Source organism: Panthera tigris, chromosome D3 (assembly GCF_018350195.1).
Source record: "Panthera tigris isolate Pti1 chromosome D3, P.tigris_Pti1_mat1.1, whole genome shotgun sequence".
Classification (NCBI taxonomy): Eukaryota; Metazoa; Chordata; class Mammalia; order Carnivora; family Felidae; genus Panthera; species Panthera tigris.
The window spans coordinates 93,140,735-93,155,738 of record NC_056671.1 but is presented as its reverse complement, the minus strand read 5'-3'; the positions used below and the strand labels follow the sequence as shown (position 1 = coordinate 93,155,738).

At 50.5% G+C, this 15,004-nt stretch overlaps 1 protein-coding gene across 10 annotated transcripts in view; it reads right to left on the bottom strand.

The window, feature by feature from the left end:
- The window catches only part of ATP9B (ATPase phospholipid transporting 9B (putative)), a 250,847-nt gene that overhangs the window by 69,560 nt on the left and 166,283 nt on the right, over nucleotides 1-15,004 (bottom strand). For all 10 annotated transcript variants that reach the window (XM_042961538.1, XM_042961540.1, XM_042961539.1 and 7 more), the window contains one exon: nucleotides 11-153. In XM_042961538.1, the coding sequence (XP_042817472.1) occupies nucleotides 11-153 (143 nt within the window). The remainder of the gene's footprint in view (nucleotides 1-10; nucleotides 154-15,004) is intronic.

Here is a 15,004-nt window from a genome sequence, read left to right as displayed (position 1 = left end):
GGCTCGGTACCTGTTTTGTCGGTCAGCAGGTACACCAGGCGTCCCAGCTCTTCTGGGATGGTGCTGGTGCGCACGACTGTGCCGGGGATGCTCTCGTCCTTCATGATCATCCACCCGTACGCGGCCTTGCCCATGTCCAAGTTCACACGCAGACTGCCGAATAAAACCGACCAGAGTTGTCAGTGCGGTCCAAAGCCAGGCAACAACCTCACACCCATGTTTTCCACAGACATTTATTACCTTTGACCTTACGTGAACCAGGTGGGTGATACTGGATTTCAGCATTTAAAATAAACGAATTTGCTGACACTTAAGCCAACGAACCTTTTCACGCCCCACAACGTGTTTGCAGGTGGTGGTCAAACGGGCTCCCGATCCTTGCCCTACAGCTGAGCGCGTGGAATCGGATGTCCGGGAAGAAGATGGGTGGCCGCACGCGCCCCACGCACGCCCAGGGAGAGATCTGTGTTCATGGGGCTCAGGCGGTGCCTCCCTGGGAGAGATTGTCAAAACGTGCTCATGTGCTCATTTTACAAGAACAAACAGGAGGCTTCCCCCCTGGTGGTGACTCCCAGGCTGAACTCGCCCGGGAGGAGCGCTCGGCCCCGCACAAGGCCGGGCTTCCACGCCAGGCCTGCGACCCGAGGCCCGGGGCGGTGACGGAAGCAGGTACCGGGGACAGTGGCAAGAGGCGGGATCAGAATAGCCGGGGCCAGGCCACCAGGTGCAGCGCAGGGTCTCACAGTCAAGAGCCACGGAGGCCCCTGACTAGGCTGAGGCGGAGTCTGGAGTACATTTTAAAAATGGCGCCTCTTTGACCCAAGCTGCACTCGTCCACCTGCTGGCTTAAGTGAAGCACTCACTCTGCTCATACTTTTGTACCTAGCAGTTCTGGCCTCGCTTTGCTCTTGGTAACGATGAGACTTAAGATCATCAGATACGCGTCAAAGCCCATAAAAAAATCTGTGCCCGGTGCAACTGTGTCACGAAAACAGCAGACACGACGCACCTCCACCATGTGGTGAGGCTGCCGACCCTCAATCACTGCGACCCAAATGGCAATTCGTAACAATAACAGCACACTTGGAAAACAACGTGAAGGAGTCAGAGTCAGCGAAGACAGCCTGTAGGCAAGTTAAAGAAAATTAAAATGATCACAATGAGTATTTGTCCATAACGCTCCCATCTCAAAACTCCTAAGACCTCTCACGGTCAGAAAGAAAAGTCGTAATGGACAAATACACAGACCTTTGAAACCGGCCTCACGACCTCTTGGCTACTTACAATGCCAACACAGCAGGGAGACCAGCAGGTCGGGGAGGACAGACACCCCAGGACGGCACGGGGGGGCAGAGCACGGCAGCCTCTCGGCCTCACAGGCGGCCTCCTGTCAAGGTCTGGGGTGCACACACCACTCTCTCTGTGGGGCCGGGGTGAGCGCCCAGAGCGGCCGGCGAGGAGCTTGAGGAGCACTGGCGAGGGTCCCAGCGGCAGCCGCTAAGAGCCACCGCCTGGAAAGGCTGAGGGGCACAGGGGCTGGAGGAGGGACACGCGGCATCTTGTGTGGACTTGTCTGTGAGCCGGGTATCGGCGATCAGACAGACCCTCTGAACCCGGACAGTCAAGTGAGAGGCTCAGCGGGCCAGCGAGTGGGCAGGGGCAGGGGCAGGCAGGGGGCCAGGCCACTGATGACCAGGGTGCAGGGGGTGCAGGGGGTGCAGGGGGCGGTGTGGGTCCCTGTGGAGCTCAGCACGGTGGGCTCGGCAGGCCCAGAGGCCAACGCGGTGCGGGAGCACGACCTTCTTCTCTTGTGTACCGGGGTCAAATTATTTTGGAAAACGTCAGCCTGCCTCAACTACCACAGGGCAAATGGGTACTTTGCCGGAGTTCACAGGGTGCTGCTGGGCTTGGGGCTGAGTGGAGACCAAAGGGGCACCTTCTGCGTTCTTCCACGGGGTCCTCTCGACATCACGAACGGCCACGATGTAACAAAACAACTGCTGTCGTCACAGAGCCGTAAGAACCTGCCGTTTCATGAGCCAGTGTGACACAAGGTGGCGGGAACGGGCCCGGCCAGGGCATCAGGAAGGGTCGCGCCCGAGCACAGGCTAACTGGGAAGCATGGCCACCGGCTTCCCGTCACCAGCCCACCTTCCTGACCAAACCCCCCCCACCGTGGCCTCCCTTCCTCTACACAATGTCTGAGGAGGAGACCCGAGCCCCGGGTAAAGGTGAGGTGTATTTTCCTAAAACACGCAATGCGATTCGATGCCCTTGAGGCCCCACCTGCCTGGCGCATCTCAGCTGGCACGCTGGGCCCGGCGCCTGCTCAGGGGACAATCCACCTGGACCGGCTCACGTGCACTCCTGCCTGACTGAGGCTTAGTCTTAGATCTTAATCTGAGCAAAAGAAAAGTCATTTTAATGAGAAGTTTTAATCAAAAGTAATCAAAACCCTTTCCTGTAAATTGTCACCGAAAGGAAACGGACGGATGTGGTTTTATCTGAATCTCCCCCAACGTTCTTCATCTTGTGACATCTTTACACTCTGTGACATACTGAGGGTGGCCGGGGATGTTCAAGCCTCACTGGCTGAATTCACCCAATGCCACGCAGTGATGGTGCCGCTCGGGCCTCCGTCAGGACCTGGACCTCTTCCCAGGCTTCAGACGACTGTATCTGTTGCCGATCGAGCATCCAGCCTTCGCCTTTCCACAAAAGCCTTTAAGTGCAGGCATACGACACACCGTCCTCTCCCTGCGCCACAACACAGAGCAAGTTTACGGTTTCTCCACGAGGAAGCCATTTCTCCACAGGAGTGAACAGCAGGACAGAGCTGGCGAGTGACCCTGGGTTCCTTTTTCCTTTCCCTTCCCGTATGTCAGTAATCACCTCCTGCCCACTGCACGGCCCAAGTTCTCCTGCACCTGCTTTCCATGCTCCGCCCGGAAGACGCGTGGGTACCTGAACTTTACAGGTTTAAGGCGACGTGTGACTTGTACTGATTCTTAATTTTCAAGTTTCCATCATCTTGGACAAACGACAACTTGAGTTCTCCGAGCCTCAGTAACAGTACCTGTAAAGTGCCACCTATGTGCAAGATCGCTGTGGGAACTGCACTAACACATAAAAACAGGTGAGTTGCATCACTGGAGCAGACGACCACCGGTCTCAACAGCCAGACAAGGTCTGATAGGAAAGACAGGCCCTGGGCCAAAACGGAACGGACAGGGGCGTACGGCAGGCCCTACCCCAGCAGCGAAGGCAGGACGCGAGCTCGGAAGGCACGGGCAGGACTTTAGGTGGAACAAAGGCGGAAATCCACCCGAGCGCCCTGAGAATCCGCCGGCACTGCACCCACGGCCATGTGCACAAGGATAAACGAAGTGTGGTCTTGGGTCCTAAGAACAGAAAATCTGGAAAGGCATGAAAGCAGTTTAAATTGGTACAAGCAAAATTCCAAATCGCATTACGTTTCCGAGTGGGCGTGGGAGATTTGAAATAACGTAGTGTTTTAGGAAAAATAAATGGGAGTGTCAGTGTTCCAGATAAACTGAACCAAAGAAATCCTGGAGCCACCAGGAGAGTCCAAAGCTGTGCACAGGCCAGCAGGTGGCGCGCCAGGGCCCGGGGCTCCACGGGGGGGGCTCTGAGAATACACCACTGCTCCGAGCCACACTTAGGGAGAGGGGGGCAGACTCAGGAGGGCCTTCCATTCAGAGTGATGTCAGCCAACCTCCCGAGCATCCACAACAAGCAAATACTGGTCACAGGATCAGATATGGGGTGAAGGACAACAAAGCAATTCAGGCCTTCCCCAAAATTCAGAATGGTTTCAGCCTTTACTGGGGAGCCACGTGAAACACTGCACGTGCTATGCAGCAGCCAGTGCTAAGGTGTGTGTGTGTGTGTGTGTGTGTGTGTGTGTGTGAGTGTCTGTGTGTGTGTGTGCACATGCATGCACACGCACACGCACGCCCGCAGAAGTCATCCAGTATGGCAGCAGTATAAATATATTTGTGCAGGAGTGAGGCCAAATCTTTTGTGTCAACGTGTCAAAGGGATAAACCTTCCTATTAAAGGACTAACACTTCCTTTAGTTCATAAATGAATAAAAGTATATGCAATTTGATGCACCTTAAAATAAAATGTCTCCAATAGTTGAAGAATGAAGGCGCAGCGAAGGTACCCGTGACAAGCCACCCAAGCCAAGCAGGTAGTGCTTGTGTCAAAACATCAGTAAGCAAGCTAACCAGGAGAAAGGGACCAGATGAAAAGGTGGAAGGCTTGGGGCTGGAAAAGCTCAGCTCAGCTCTCTACACAAACGGGACAGCGACCACAGCGAAGCCAGGCCGGAGGAGAGGAGGAGGGGTCCCGCAGCACCCGCACCACGGGGGCCTTGCACGCACAGCGGACACGCAAGGCTGCGGCACAAGAGACCCACCCCGGCCTCCAAGGGCAGGCAAGGGCGCCGGGCCTTACGGACTCACGCTACATACAAGACAAGCAGTGGTGGGTTCAGGGGAGATGCACTCCGGAACTGGCTGCAATAAAGTATTTGCTTTTTCCTTGTGTAATTTAGCGAGCAGAACACGGGCTTGAGGCCTCTAACACCGTCTGTGTAACCAGGTGAGGAAGGTCTGGCAGAGAATGACACTTAACCAGAAGAAAGCAGAGTTGACAGACGGGGAGAAGAGTCCCAAAGGGCGCTGGGCTTCCCATTCGAGCCACACCCAATGAACGGGCTGTGTGGCTGACCTTTCCTGCACCCGTTTGATAAATTAACCAGTGCTCCCTCAGACTTATACTTAACTTAAAAATTGCACGTACTAATCTATCATGAAAAAGTGCCACAATTAAAAGGCAAATGAGAAGGGCGTCTGGGTGGCTCACTCGGTTAAGTGAATGACTCTTGATTTTGGCACAGGCCATTATCTTGCGGTTCGTGAGTTTGAGCCCCGCATCGGGCTCCACACTGACAATGCAGAGCCTGCCTGGGACTTTCTCTGTCTCTCTCCCCCTCCCTCTCCTGCTCATGTGCACGTGCATGCTCTCTCTCTCTCCCTCTCTCTCAAAATAAATAAATAAATAAGTAAATAAATAAATAACTTTTAAAAATTAAAAGAAAAGACAAATGAGATAAGTATATTGGCCAACATAAAGAGCTACCTATTATGATGTTAAAAGCCAACACAAACGGATACACGAAGAATGGGGCAAGACTCAGAAGGACAAAGGCACGAAGAGTGCATTCACGCCACTGAGGCATTATTTTAAATACAACTTTATCCCATGAGGAAGCAGACGGGAAAAGGCGACAGGTTAAGAACCCTCCGGAGGCCACAGCAGTGGGAGCCTCAGGGCACGAATGCAAGCTCATCGCCCCCATTCCAGAGCCTGAGACCTCCACCTCCCAGAATACACTAACTCTCATGGACCAAAGGTGGTGACAGTGTTTTGCTTTTTGGTAATTCTAACTTTGACGTCGTTTTTAAGATTCACAAGAAGTAGCGAACCAGGAGGGTTCCCGGGTGCTTCCCCAGTGACACGTCACACCGCCATAGCACACCCCCCAGGCAGAGTCGGGGTTACAATACGAGTAAGTCAGATGAAGACTTTACTCGGGCTTTGTCAGTTTTTACACGCGCTCTCTGCTTTCTGTGTCCCAAGGACAGACTCATGTCACACCCCATCCACCATCGGGGTCAAACGGTTCCATGCAGCTCACACGCTCCTCAGCTAAACCCCCACCTGCCCCCGACTTGCCCCCTGGCAACCGTTGAATTGTCCACCATAATTCTGTAACTTCAAAAATGTCCTATAAATGCCCCAGTGGTTGTCTGTATCAATACTTTATTCCTTTTTATTGACGGACAGTCTTCACTGAATGGACATACCAGACTTTATCCGGGTGACACTGTCGTAACAGCTTGCGTTTCCCAGGTTCACTATGATAGAGCTGTACTTTGTGTTTAAAAGAAAGTTTGCTACATTCTCAGGAATAAAGTTGATCACATTTAGGACCTGAAAGTTTTACCCTTGGAAAGTACTGCCATGGAAGTTAATCAGAAATTTTCAAATTTGTCCTTTTTTTCTTTAACGTTTTGCTTTATATTTTTTGAGAGAGAGAGAGCGAGTGAGTGAGTAAGTGCTAGCAGGGGAGGGGCAGAGAGAGAGGGAGACACAGAATCCAAAGCAGGCTCCAGGCTCCGAGCTGTCAGCACAGAGCCCGATGCAGGGCTCAAACCCATGAACCGTGCGAATCGCGACCTGAGCCAAAGTCAGATGCTCAATCCACTGAACCACCCAGGTGCCCCTAACTTTCTTTACATAAAAACTGCAAGGAAGTTCTGTGATCTTGGGTAATGGCTGGCTATCCTACTTGAACCAATGTTCCCACTGAAAACAGTAAGAAATACCACGTAAAATATTTTTTAAGTTACTGGAAAGAAAGAGAAAGAGCAGACTAGACAGTAAGGGGCTTCTGGGCTGGGCCCTGACCAGGTACCACACAGGTGAAGTGACCGCAGGACCCCCTTTGCCCTGAGACCGCCAGCCCCCGATGGTCTGAGCTTTCTTGTCAGCAGCCTTCCGGTGCGGGGAGCAGACACAAAGGCCAGGACCAAGGCAGGTGGAGGTCCCGCAAGAGGCCCCTCTTTCCAGGATAAGAGGCCAAGAGGGGCTACACCCCACACTAAGAGGGGACTGGGGAGCTGTGCGCCCACACGTGGAGAAGGAGCCAGGCTCCCACAACTCAGGGACCGTGAAGTGAATCTCACGTTCGGAGGAAGATGTTCCGTGACAGGGGGCACCTCCATATATCAGCAGAGGCAGGGTATATGCTTCAAGAAGACAGCTTCCATTTTTTATCTCAAATCACTCCTACAATTAGCTTCTCAAATACAGTCACCAAAAAAACGACAAACACCCCACAGATAAACTGAAACCGAAGCACGCAACAACAAACGCCACACAGCACTCAGTGAAACCATGTGCAAGAGCCAGAAGGAAAAAGTAAGAGAGAAAGACTGACGGGAACAGCAAGCAGTCTGTGACTGACGCAGACTGTGAAACAGGACACAGAAACAAAACTAGAGTGATTGTCTGCGTGGAATGCGCAAATATAAAACCGAAGAAGCAGTGTGATAAAGACACCAAACAGAATTTTCAGAACTAAAAGGTGTCAATAACCAAAATTCGGAACTCGAATGGTCTGGCAGCCAAGGCTGAGATCGCGACTTGGAAGACGGGTCGCTGCAACGAGGCAGAACGGGGAATGGAGACAGAAGGTGGAAAAGAAGAAAACGAGAGGACCAACGAAGAGCATGGGGGGGGGGGGGGGGACATCTGACACAGCTCGCATTCATGTCCCCAAAGGAGAGGACGCAGCAGGACCAAACCCAGAGTTTTCTGGCATAAAGGAAAGGGCCCATCCACACACCCAAGAAATGCACCGAATCCTAAGCATTCTACGAAGAGAAGCTTCAGTCTGGACACAGGGTGGCTGAGCGCAGAGCAGGAGGGAGCAGGTGTGAGAGCGGCCGCAGGCAGAGGGCACCGAGGAGCACAGGCCCTGGGGACCCCGCTAGCCGCGGCCAGAAGGCAGCGGGGAACGCAGGAGAAACGGTTTCTAAGGAAAGCCAAGCAGAAACCTAGCACATTCCCAACAAAGCCATACTGGACAAAAGAATAAATTTTTGACACAAGGAAAATTATTCTCCATGGAAGGCCTCAGTGTAAGAAACGAACACGGATGTACACCAAAATATACGGGGAATGTACAAAGCAACAGTATCCTTGAGGCCTAAGAATGAACGAAATTAAAATAAATGGTGAAAACAGCACAAGGTCAAAGGGGTGAGGGGAGGTAAACATCGTGCTAAGGTGACAGGGAAAGGAAACGGCTGCCTGTGGACTTTGACAGATTAAGAATAACGTTCTCTGTTTACAGGGTAATGACTAGAAGAACAAAAATAGCTTAAACCTTCCAAACTCGTTAGTGGAGAAGTGCAATTATAAAAATTACAAGGAAAATGGTAAGCAAGGAGGAAAATCTACGACAGGTAAGGCACACTAAAAAACCAAGATAAGATGACAAATTTAAATCAGAACGGTAACAGAATTACAATAACCGTGTGGACACAAAACAGTCAAAATTTGTCAGAGAAGACAAAAATTCAAACCCAAGAGACACACATACACACAGAAAAGGGAAGTGCTCAATGGAGCCAGCCAAGCCGAGTGCACTTGACTAGCAGGCACGGTGCTGTTAACATAAGACAAACTAGAATTTAACACAGGAAGCGTGAGCAGAGATCAAGAAAGTCACGTTATAATGAGAAAATAAGTAATTTAGCAGAAATACGTAACAATTTGTATTTGTATATATCTGACACCAAAGCCACAAAGTATATGACGGCCGCAAGAGAATTCCAGGGAAAACAGATTCCCAAGACCACTGGAAGAGCTCCACACAACTCTCAGCAAGTGTTAGAGAAGGCAGAGAAAAGCCAGTGGGGGTGTGGAGACACTGACAACGAGCCTCACAGATGCGCTTACACACTGTGCCAGCAATCCAGAATCCAGGTTCTCTGCGAGGGCGGGCAGGTGTTCATGGAAATCAACGAGACACTTGGCCCTGCACCTCAACTCTGCAAATGTCACACATCTGAGATAACAGAAGATACGTTCTCTAACGACAACGCAAACTAAATACGGATGCAGACAATAATCAGAAAACTCAAACATGCTGGTAAATTAAGAAATGACTTTGTAATAACCATGGGTCAAAGAAGAAATCAGTGGAAATTAAAAAATATTCTGTACCTGAAAATAACAAAAATATTACATATAAAAACGTATGGGAATCAGCCAAAGCAGTATCTCTGTGAACATTTATAGCCTCAATGACATACATTCAAAAAGGGGGGAGGGGGAGCTGAAAACTAGTAAATTAAGCATCTGTATCAAGAAGTAAGAATAATACAAACCACAGAAGGCAGAAGGAAAGAAGGTAACATTAATAAGTTAGAGAAATACTATATGTCACAGAGAATCAAGCCTAGAGAAGCCTCGTCCAAAAGACTCCTAAAGCTGATACACCCACTGAAAGACCGATCAAGAAAAACAGAAAAGAGAAACAAGTATCACAAATGAAGAATAAATACCACAGATCCTATCCATTTGAAATAACAGGAAAATATTATGAACAAGTTTTAGGAATAAATTTGAATACAGGTACAGGTGACACGTTTCCTGAAAACCATAACTGCAAAACTGAAGAAGAAATTAAAAACTTGAAATCAATTTTAATTTTAAAGTTAATTATTTAGACTGTAACTATTCAATAAATATATTTAAAACTATTAAAGAAATCAAGTCTGTCAAAGGTCTTTTTTGCAGTAAAAAGTTCAGGCCTCCCTGATGTGTAAATGCCCAAGGAATAAATAAGTATCATTTTAGAGAAAATATTTTAGAGACAAGAAGAGGAAAGAAAACTTGGCCATGTATTTTGTGAGACCGGCACAGCCTGGACACCGAACACCAGAAAAATGATACGAGAAAACCAGTAACAGCATTGTCACTCATGGGAATCAACACAAAAACTTCACAAAAATACAAACAATGGAATCTGATAACACACAAAAGAATATTATACCACGATTAAGATGCATCTTTTACCGGAAGAACATAAGGTAGGTATCATATTAGAAAGTCAATCAGTATAATTTTTCATATTAAAATATTACAGAAAAACTTAAAAATAAAAAATCACCTCTACAGATTCAGTAGCAGTATTACAAAAAACGATATTCACAATCTTATTTTTTAAAATGTTTTTCTTTTTAATGTTTGTTTATTTTTGAGAGAGAGACAGAGAGACAGAGCATGAGAGGCGGAGGGGCAGACAGAGAAGGAGTCACAGAATCCGAAAAAGGCTCCAGGCTCTGAGCGGTCAGCACAGAGCCCGATGCGGGGCTCGAACTCACGGACTGTGAGATCATGACCTGGGCTAAGTCGGACGCTTAACCACCTGAGCCACCCAGGTGCTCCCACAATTTTATTAAAAAAATTTTTTTTAATGATTATTATTTTTCAGAGAGAGAGCATGCTCACGTGTGAGCAGGGGAGGGGCAGAGAGAGGGAGACACAGAATGCGAAGCAGGCTCCAGGCTCTGAACTGACAGCACAGAGCCCGACGCAGGGCTTGAACTCACAAACCATGGGATCATGACCTAGGCCAAAGGTGAATGCTCAACCAACTGAGCCACCCAAGCGCCTATATATTCATAATTTTATAACAATTTTTAGCATAATAGGAATAGGAAAAACTTTCTTAGTATAAAATGGGCCTCTATAAGAACATAGTATGCTAAATGATGAAATTTGAACGTTCTGCCCTTCACATCAGAGACAAAAACAATGTCTGTTCTCAGCACTCCCGCGTAACGAGATACCAGGAATCGGACACAGTGACAGGGAAAAGAAGCAAATGTGCACGGGATCCAAAGAAACAAAGCTCTCATTATTTGCTGCCAATACACTTACCTACGGAGAAAATTCAAGGGACTCCAGATTAATAATTAAAACCAATAAAGTTTTACCAAAATTGATGGGTTCAATCCTTTTATAAAAGTCAATTTTATTTCTCCAAACCAGTTACAAATACATAAGAAGCAGTACTTTCAAAAACCACAGTACTTACAACAGCAAAAAATATCAAGTATCTAAGAACAGCTCTAACAAAAGTTATGCAGGATTTCTGTGAAGACATTTTTTAGACTTCAACATACTGGAGAAGACCTAAAAAATAGGCCAGATTTATGGTTTGGAAAATTTAACACTGAACGCAAACGGCCAATGGGGCAAAGGCACTCTGAAAGAACACAAGGAAGGCCCTGGTCTCTGAAATACTGGCTTATTACAAAGCCAGTATTAAGATAGTTGTTATGTGGTCAGGAATAGACATGCCCACCAAGGGAACAGAACAGAAGACCCCAAACCGGCCAGGCCTGTCTGAGCACCCGGTGTAGGACAGAGGTGCCTTGGCTCACTGGGGGACAGTCTCTTCCACAAGGGGCACTGAGCCCACTGGGATGGAAAACAATTCTACGTGAAAACCCTATTTGGCACTCAGAGAACCTGCCGCTTCCTGTGGTCATGGCCAACCCTGTTAACCTTTCAGAAGTTAGCCCTGGAGGACAGCGCCATCGTCCAATGTACAGAAGCGCTTCCTGAACAACCTGCCCAGGGTAATAACCAACAACAAAAAAGATTTCTCAATTTGGCTACGTAAAACTTACAGGTTTTCTTCCCCCGATGATTTCACTGCCAGGTGAGTAAAACTTCCAGCTACGGAGCGAAAAAGATTATCAGCAAACCAGAACTGGCGAGAGTGCCCGGAACACAGGCACAACCACGCAGGCCCCGACTCTGTCCTGTTACCAGGATGGGGAATGATCTTCTGAGACTGGACGTCCTACCCTCTGGCCCGCGGTGCCAGGACTCCATACGGCCCAGGCCTGTGGCCTCGTGACCCTTCCTTTTTCCTGAAGGGCAGCACATGCTTGTGGCCGGGGTCTCCACCAGCCCATCTCCCGCCCGTAGGATTTCGGGAGTCAACAGGCTGCTCTCATTTTATTCCATGTCTGTTCCTTCCAGTGCAAGCTGATGGCATTTCTGCTGATAAAAGATTCTCAAAACCTTTGTGGGTCTCCTGTGTGTGTCACGGGGGGACCACGCCACTAGACAAGAGGCTCCCGCACAGACCTTTCCTGGATCACCCCGTCCACTCCAGGCTCTTGCTGAGATGGCTGAGTGGGTCCATGAGTCACATACGTAACCTCTTCGGCAAAAAGCTGCACAGCCACATCCTGGGCCTTCTTTCCTGTATCTGCTTTCCAAACCTTGAATTTTCTCGCATTAGCCTCTTTTGCAATCTGGACACGCTGCAAATTTCCCCAACCATCGAGTGCTTTCCTAGGTTGGAAACACTCTTTTTCCCAGGCATCCCCCAAGCATGCTAAATGGAAAAGGAGGCCCCACTGAGATGTTAAGCAAGTTAATTTCTAAGTTCTGAAGCAAACTTTGTACCTGTGCCAGCTGATGTTTTGAAACCGCGTTCTTACTGTGTGCAGCGAGCAGGGGTCTGAGCAGGGCACCGGGCGCTCGCTCCCCCAGGCAGCCGCGGGCAGAACGGGAGCGGGGGCATCCACGGGCCACGGTAAGTGAGAGGAAAAGTCTGCCTCCCAAGCCAGGCACACCCCGCCAAGCGCAGGACTTCGGACAGATGGTTCCTACGTGTTCCGCCGCGGGAACATTCTCACTCTGTCAGGTGCGGCTTTACCTCTGCTGCCCACGCGTGCCTCCCGCGACTCAGCCCCGATTGCACAGTCTTCCGGACCACCAGCTAGAAGGGGACACGGCACTCTGAAGCGTGCGGACCGAAGACTGGCTGAACAAACCAGCTCCTGCACATGCCTGACGGAACAGTTGGAGCAAGTTCCGAGCTGCACCATCAGGGAACATACATCCATTTCAGTTCCGGGAGTTAAAGCCCGCAACACTGTCCTTGAAAGACTAAGTAAGTGCTATCAGGTGATTCAAAACTATTTTGTCCCGTAAAGAACAATCTCCGTGAGACAGCCTAACTTTGTGAAATGTGTAAAAAGCATCTGAAGAAAACAAACCAGAAACACTCATAGAGACAGAGAACGGTTGGTGGCCGCAGGGAAGGGGGTGCGGAAGAGTGAGAGGTGAAGGGCATTGGCAGGAACAAACCTCCAGTTATCAAACAAACACGGCCCAGGGAACGTAGCTGATGATGCTGTAAGGACTCCGAACGGCAACGGCCTTCTTGCGGGGAGCATTTTCTAAGGCACACACTTGGCTAGTCACTATGCTGTGCGCCTGAAACTAATGTAACATTGTGTGTCAGCTACACTTCTGTTACAAAAATGTGTTAGGTCAGGCCGTGTCGGTGGCTCAGTGGGTTAAGCGTCCAACTTGATTTTGGCTCAGGTCATATTTCCTGGTTCGTGAGTTGGAGCCCTGCCTTGGGCTCTGTGCTGACAACATGGAGCCTGCTTGGGATTCCCTCCCTCCCTCCCTCCCTCCCTCCCTCCCTCCCTCTCTCTCTCTCCCCCTCTCTCTCTGCCCCTCCTCCACTCATGTGTGTGCACTCGATAAATAAAAACTAAAATAAAATAAAATAAATTAAAAATAAATAAATAAATAAAACCTTTTTAGAAACGTGTTAGGTCAACAGAGGAAAAAGCACTTTACTTTCGAAAACTGTGCACTTTTCAACATAAAAAAATTTTTTTGATCTATCCTTTATTAAACTGAAAAATATACTTAGTAAATAGTAAAATATATTATTATCCCTATTTTATGAAAACTTTGCAAAAGGAAAATAAACTTGGTTGAATCAAATGTAAACACGAATTCCCTAAATCAGTGTCCTGGGCGTACAAATAAAAGTGCATAAAAGTATTATAAACAAATACTTTAAAAATGCTCACAATATATTCTATTTCATAACTATAATTCATTTCTCCTGCTACTTTGGTAAAAGTCAAAATGTCAAGTTTCTTTGTAGTGTAATTATACTGACGAAAGAAAAAAATATTTTGCTACGATAAAAACAGGCACCGTGCCGACTGGATCGCAGCACTCCCATAGAGAAGCGTCCCGGAACAGAGCACAGGGTCCCCAGCAGGCCGGGTGCTGTGCGGCAGAAGCAATCTCGACGTCCGTCACACTCACACCTTAGAACCCATAGAAGCAACACAGGGAAACGATTATTAGCGAAAGCAAAAAAAGGCACGAAATGAACAACACGGGAACTGCTGAGAAAAGACGCGTTTGCTCAGTGGAGAGCGGAGGACGAGGCAGCCGACGAAGGAGGAAGGCAGGGGACCGCGCCGGGTGGCTGACACGTGCGGGCCAGCCACGGCGCACCCAGCCTGAGCGGGTGAGCGGGGGGGGGGGGCTCCTGCCGGGCAGCGGGGTTCACGCCAGACGGCGGGGCTCCTGCCAGCCACGGGGTTCGCACAGGGCTGGGGGCTCCCGCCGGGGAGTGGGGCCCCCGAGCTCGGACCTCCAGCGCGGGGTGCTCCCGGTGCCCAGTGGGCTGTGTGATGCGCTCGGCACGCGGCGCCTTGCTTCCCACGGGGACTTACAGGCTCCCTCACAGGCCCCGCGCGCAAGCAACCCTTCCGTGCAAGCCCCGGATGAGAGGCGGGAAGTCCACGTGGAGGGCCGAGACGCCAGTGCAAAGCAGAGACGACATCAAGGTCCTTGACCCCGGGGGCACCCCAGTCGGGCTGAGTCCGCAGACCACGCCCACAGAAACGGGTGCCCCGCCGACGGGGGTGCGGAGAAAGGGGAGGGGCCTCAGCGCTCCCCTGAGCAAAGCAGGGCCCCCGGTCACCGCGTCGGGCAGAGCGCTCTGCGTCACGGGTAGCGGCGCGGACGGGACTAGACGAGAACCACTCGCAGCGGAGGCTCACGGCGTCTGTCGGCTTGCTTTCCCTCGGACCCGTTCTCCCCGCGGCCTCGCTCGGAGGGCACCCTGCGTGCCGAGCGCGGCGCGGGCACTGGCGGGGCGGCGCACGCGCAACAACCCGGCCGCTGAGCCGAGTGCTCGCTGCCGGGTCCCGCGAACGTCGGCCCTCGACCGCCCCCAGGCCCCATGTGACACCGGGCGACGCGCACGGTGCAGCTCGGGGCTGGCTGGGGCGGGCACTGGGTATGCGGGATGGACAGCCCGGAACGAGCCAGGACCACCGCACCTGAGCAGGTCGCTTCCGTACGGCTCTTAGAAGTACCACTTCCCCGGGAGGCTCTGGGGACACACGTGACCTCTCTGTCACCAGAGCCCACTGTGGGCACTCGGTACGTGTCTACGTGGGGACGACGATGCCGCGTGACAGCCGACGGGCCCTGCGCACGCCTGCCGCTCCGAGAGCGGGAAGGGCTCTGTGCCGGGTGGCACCGTAAG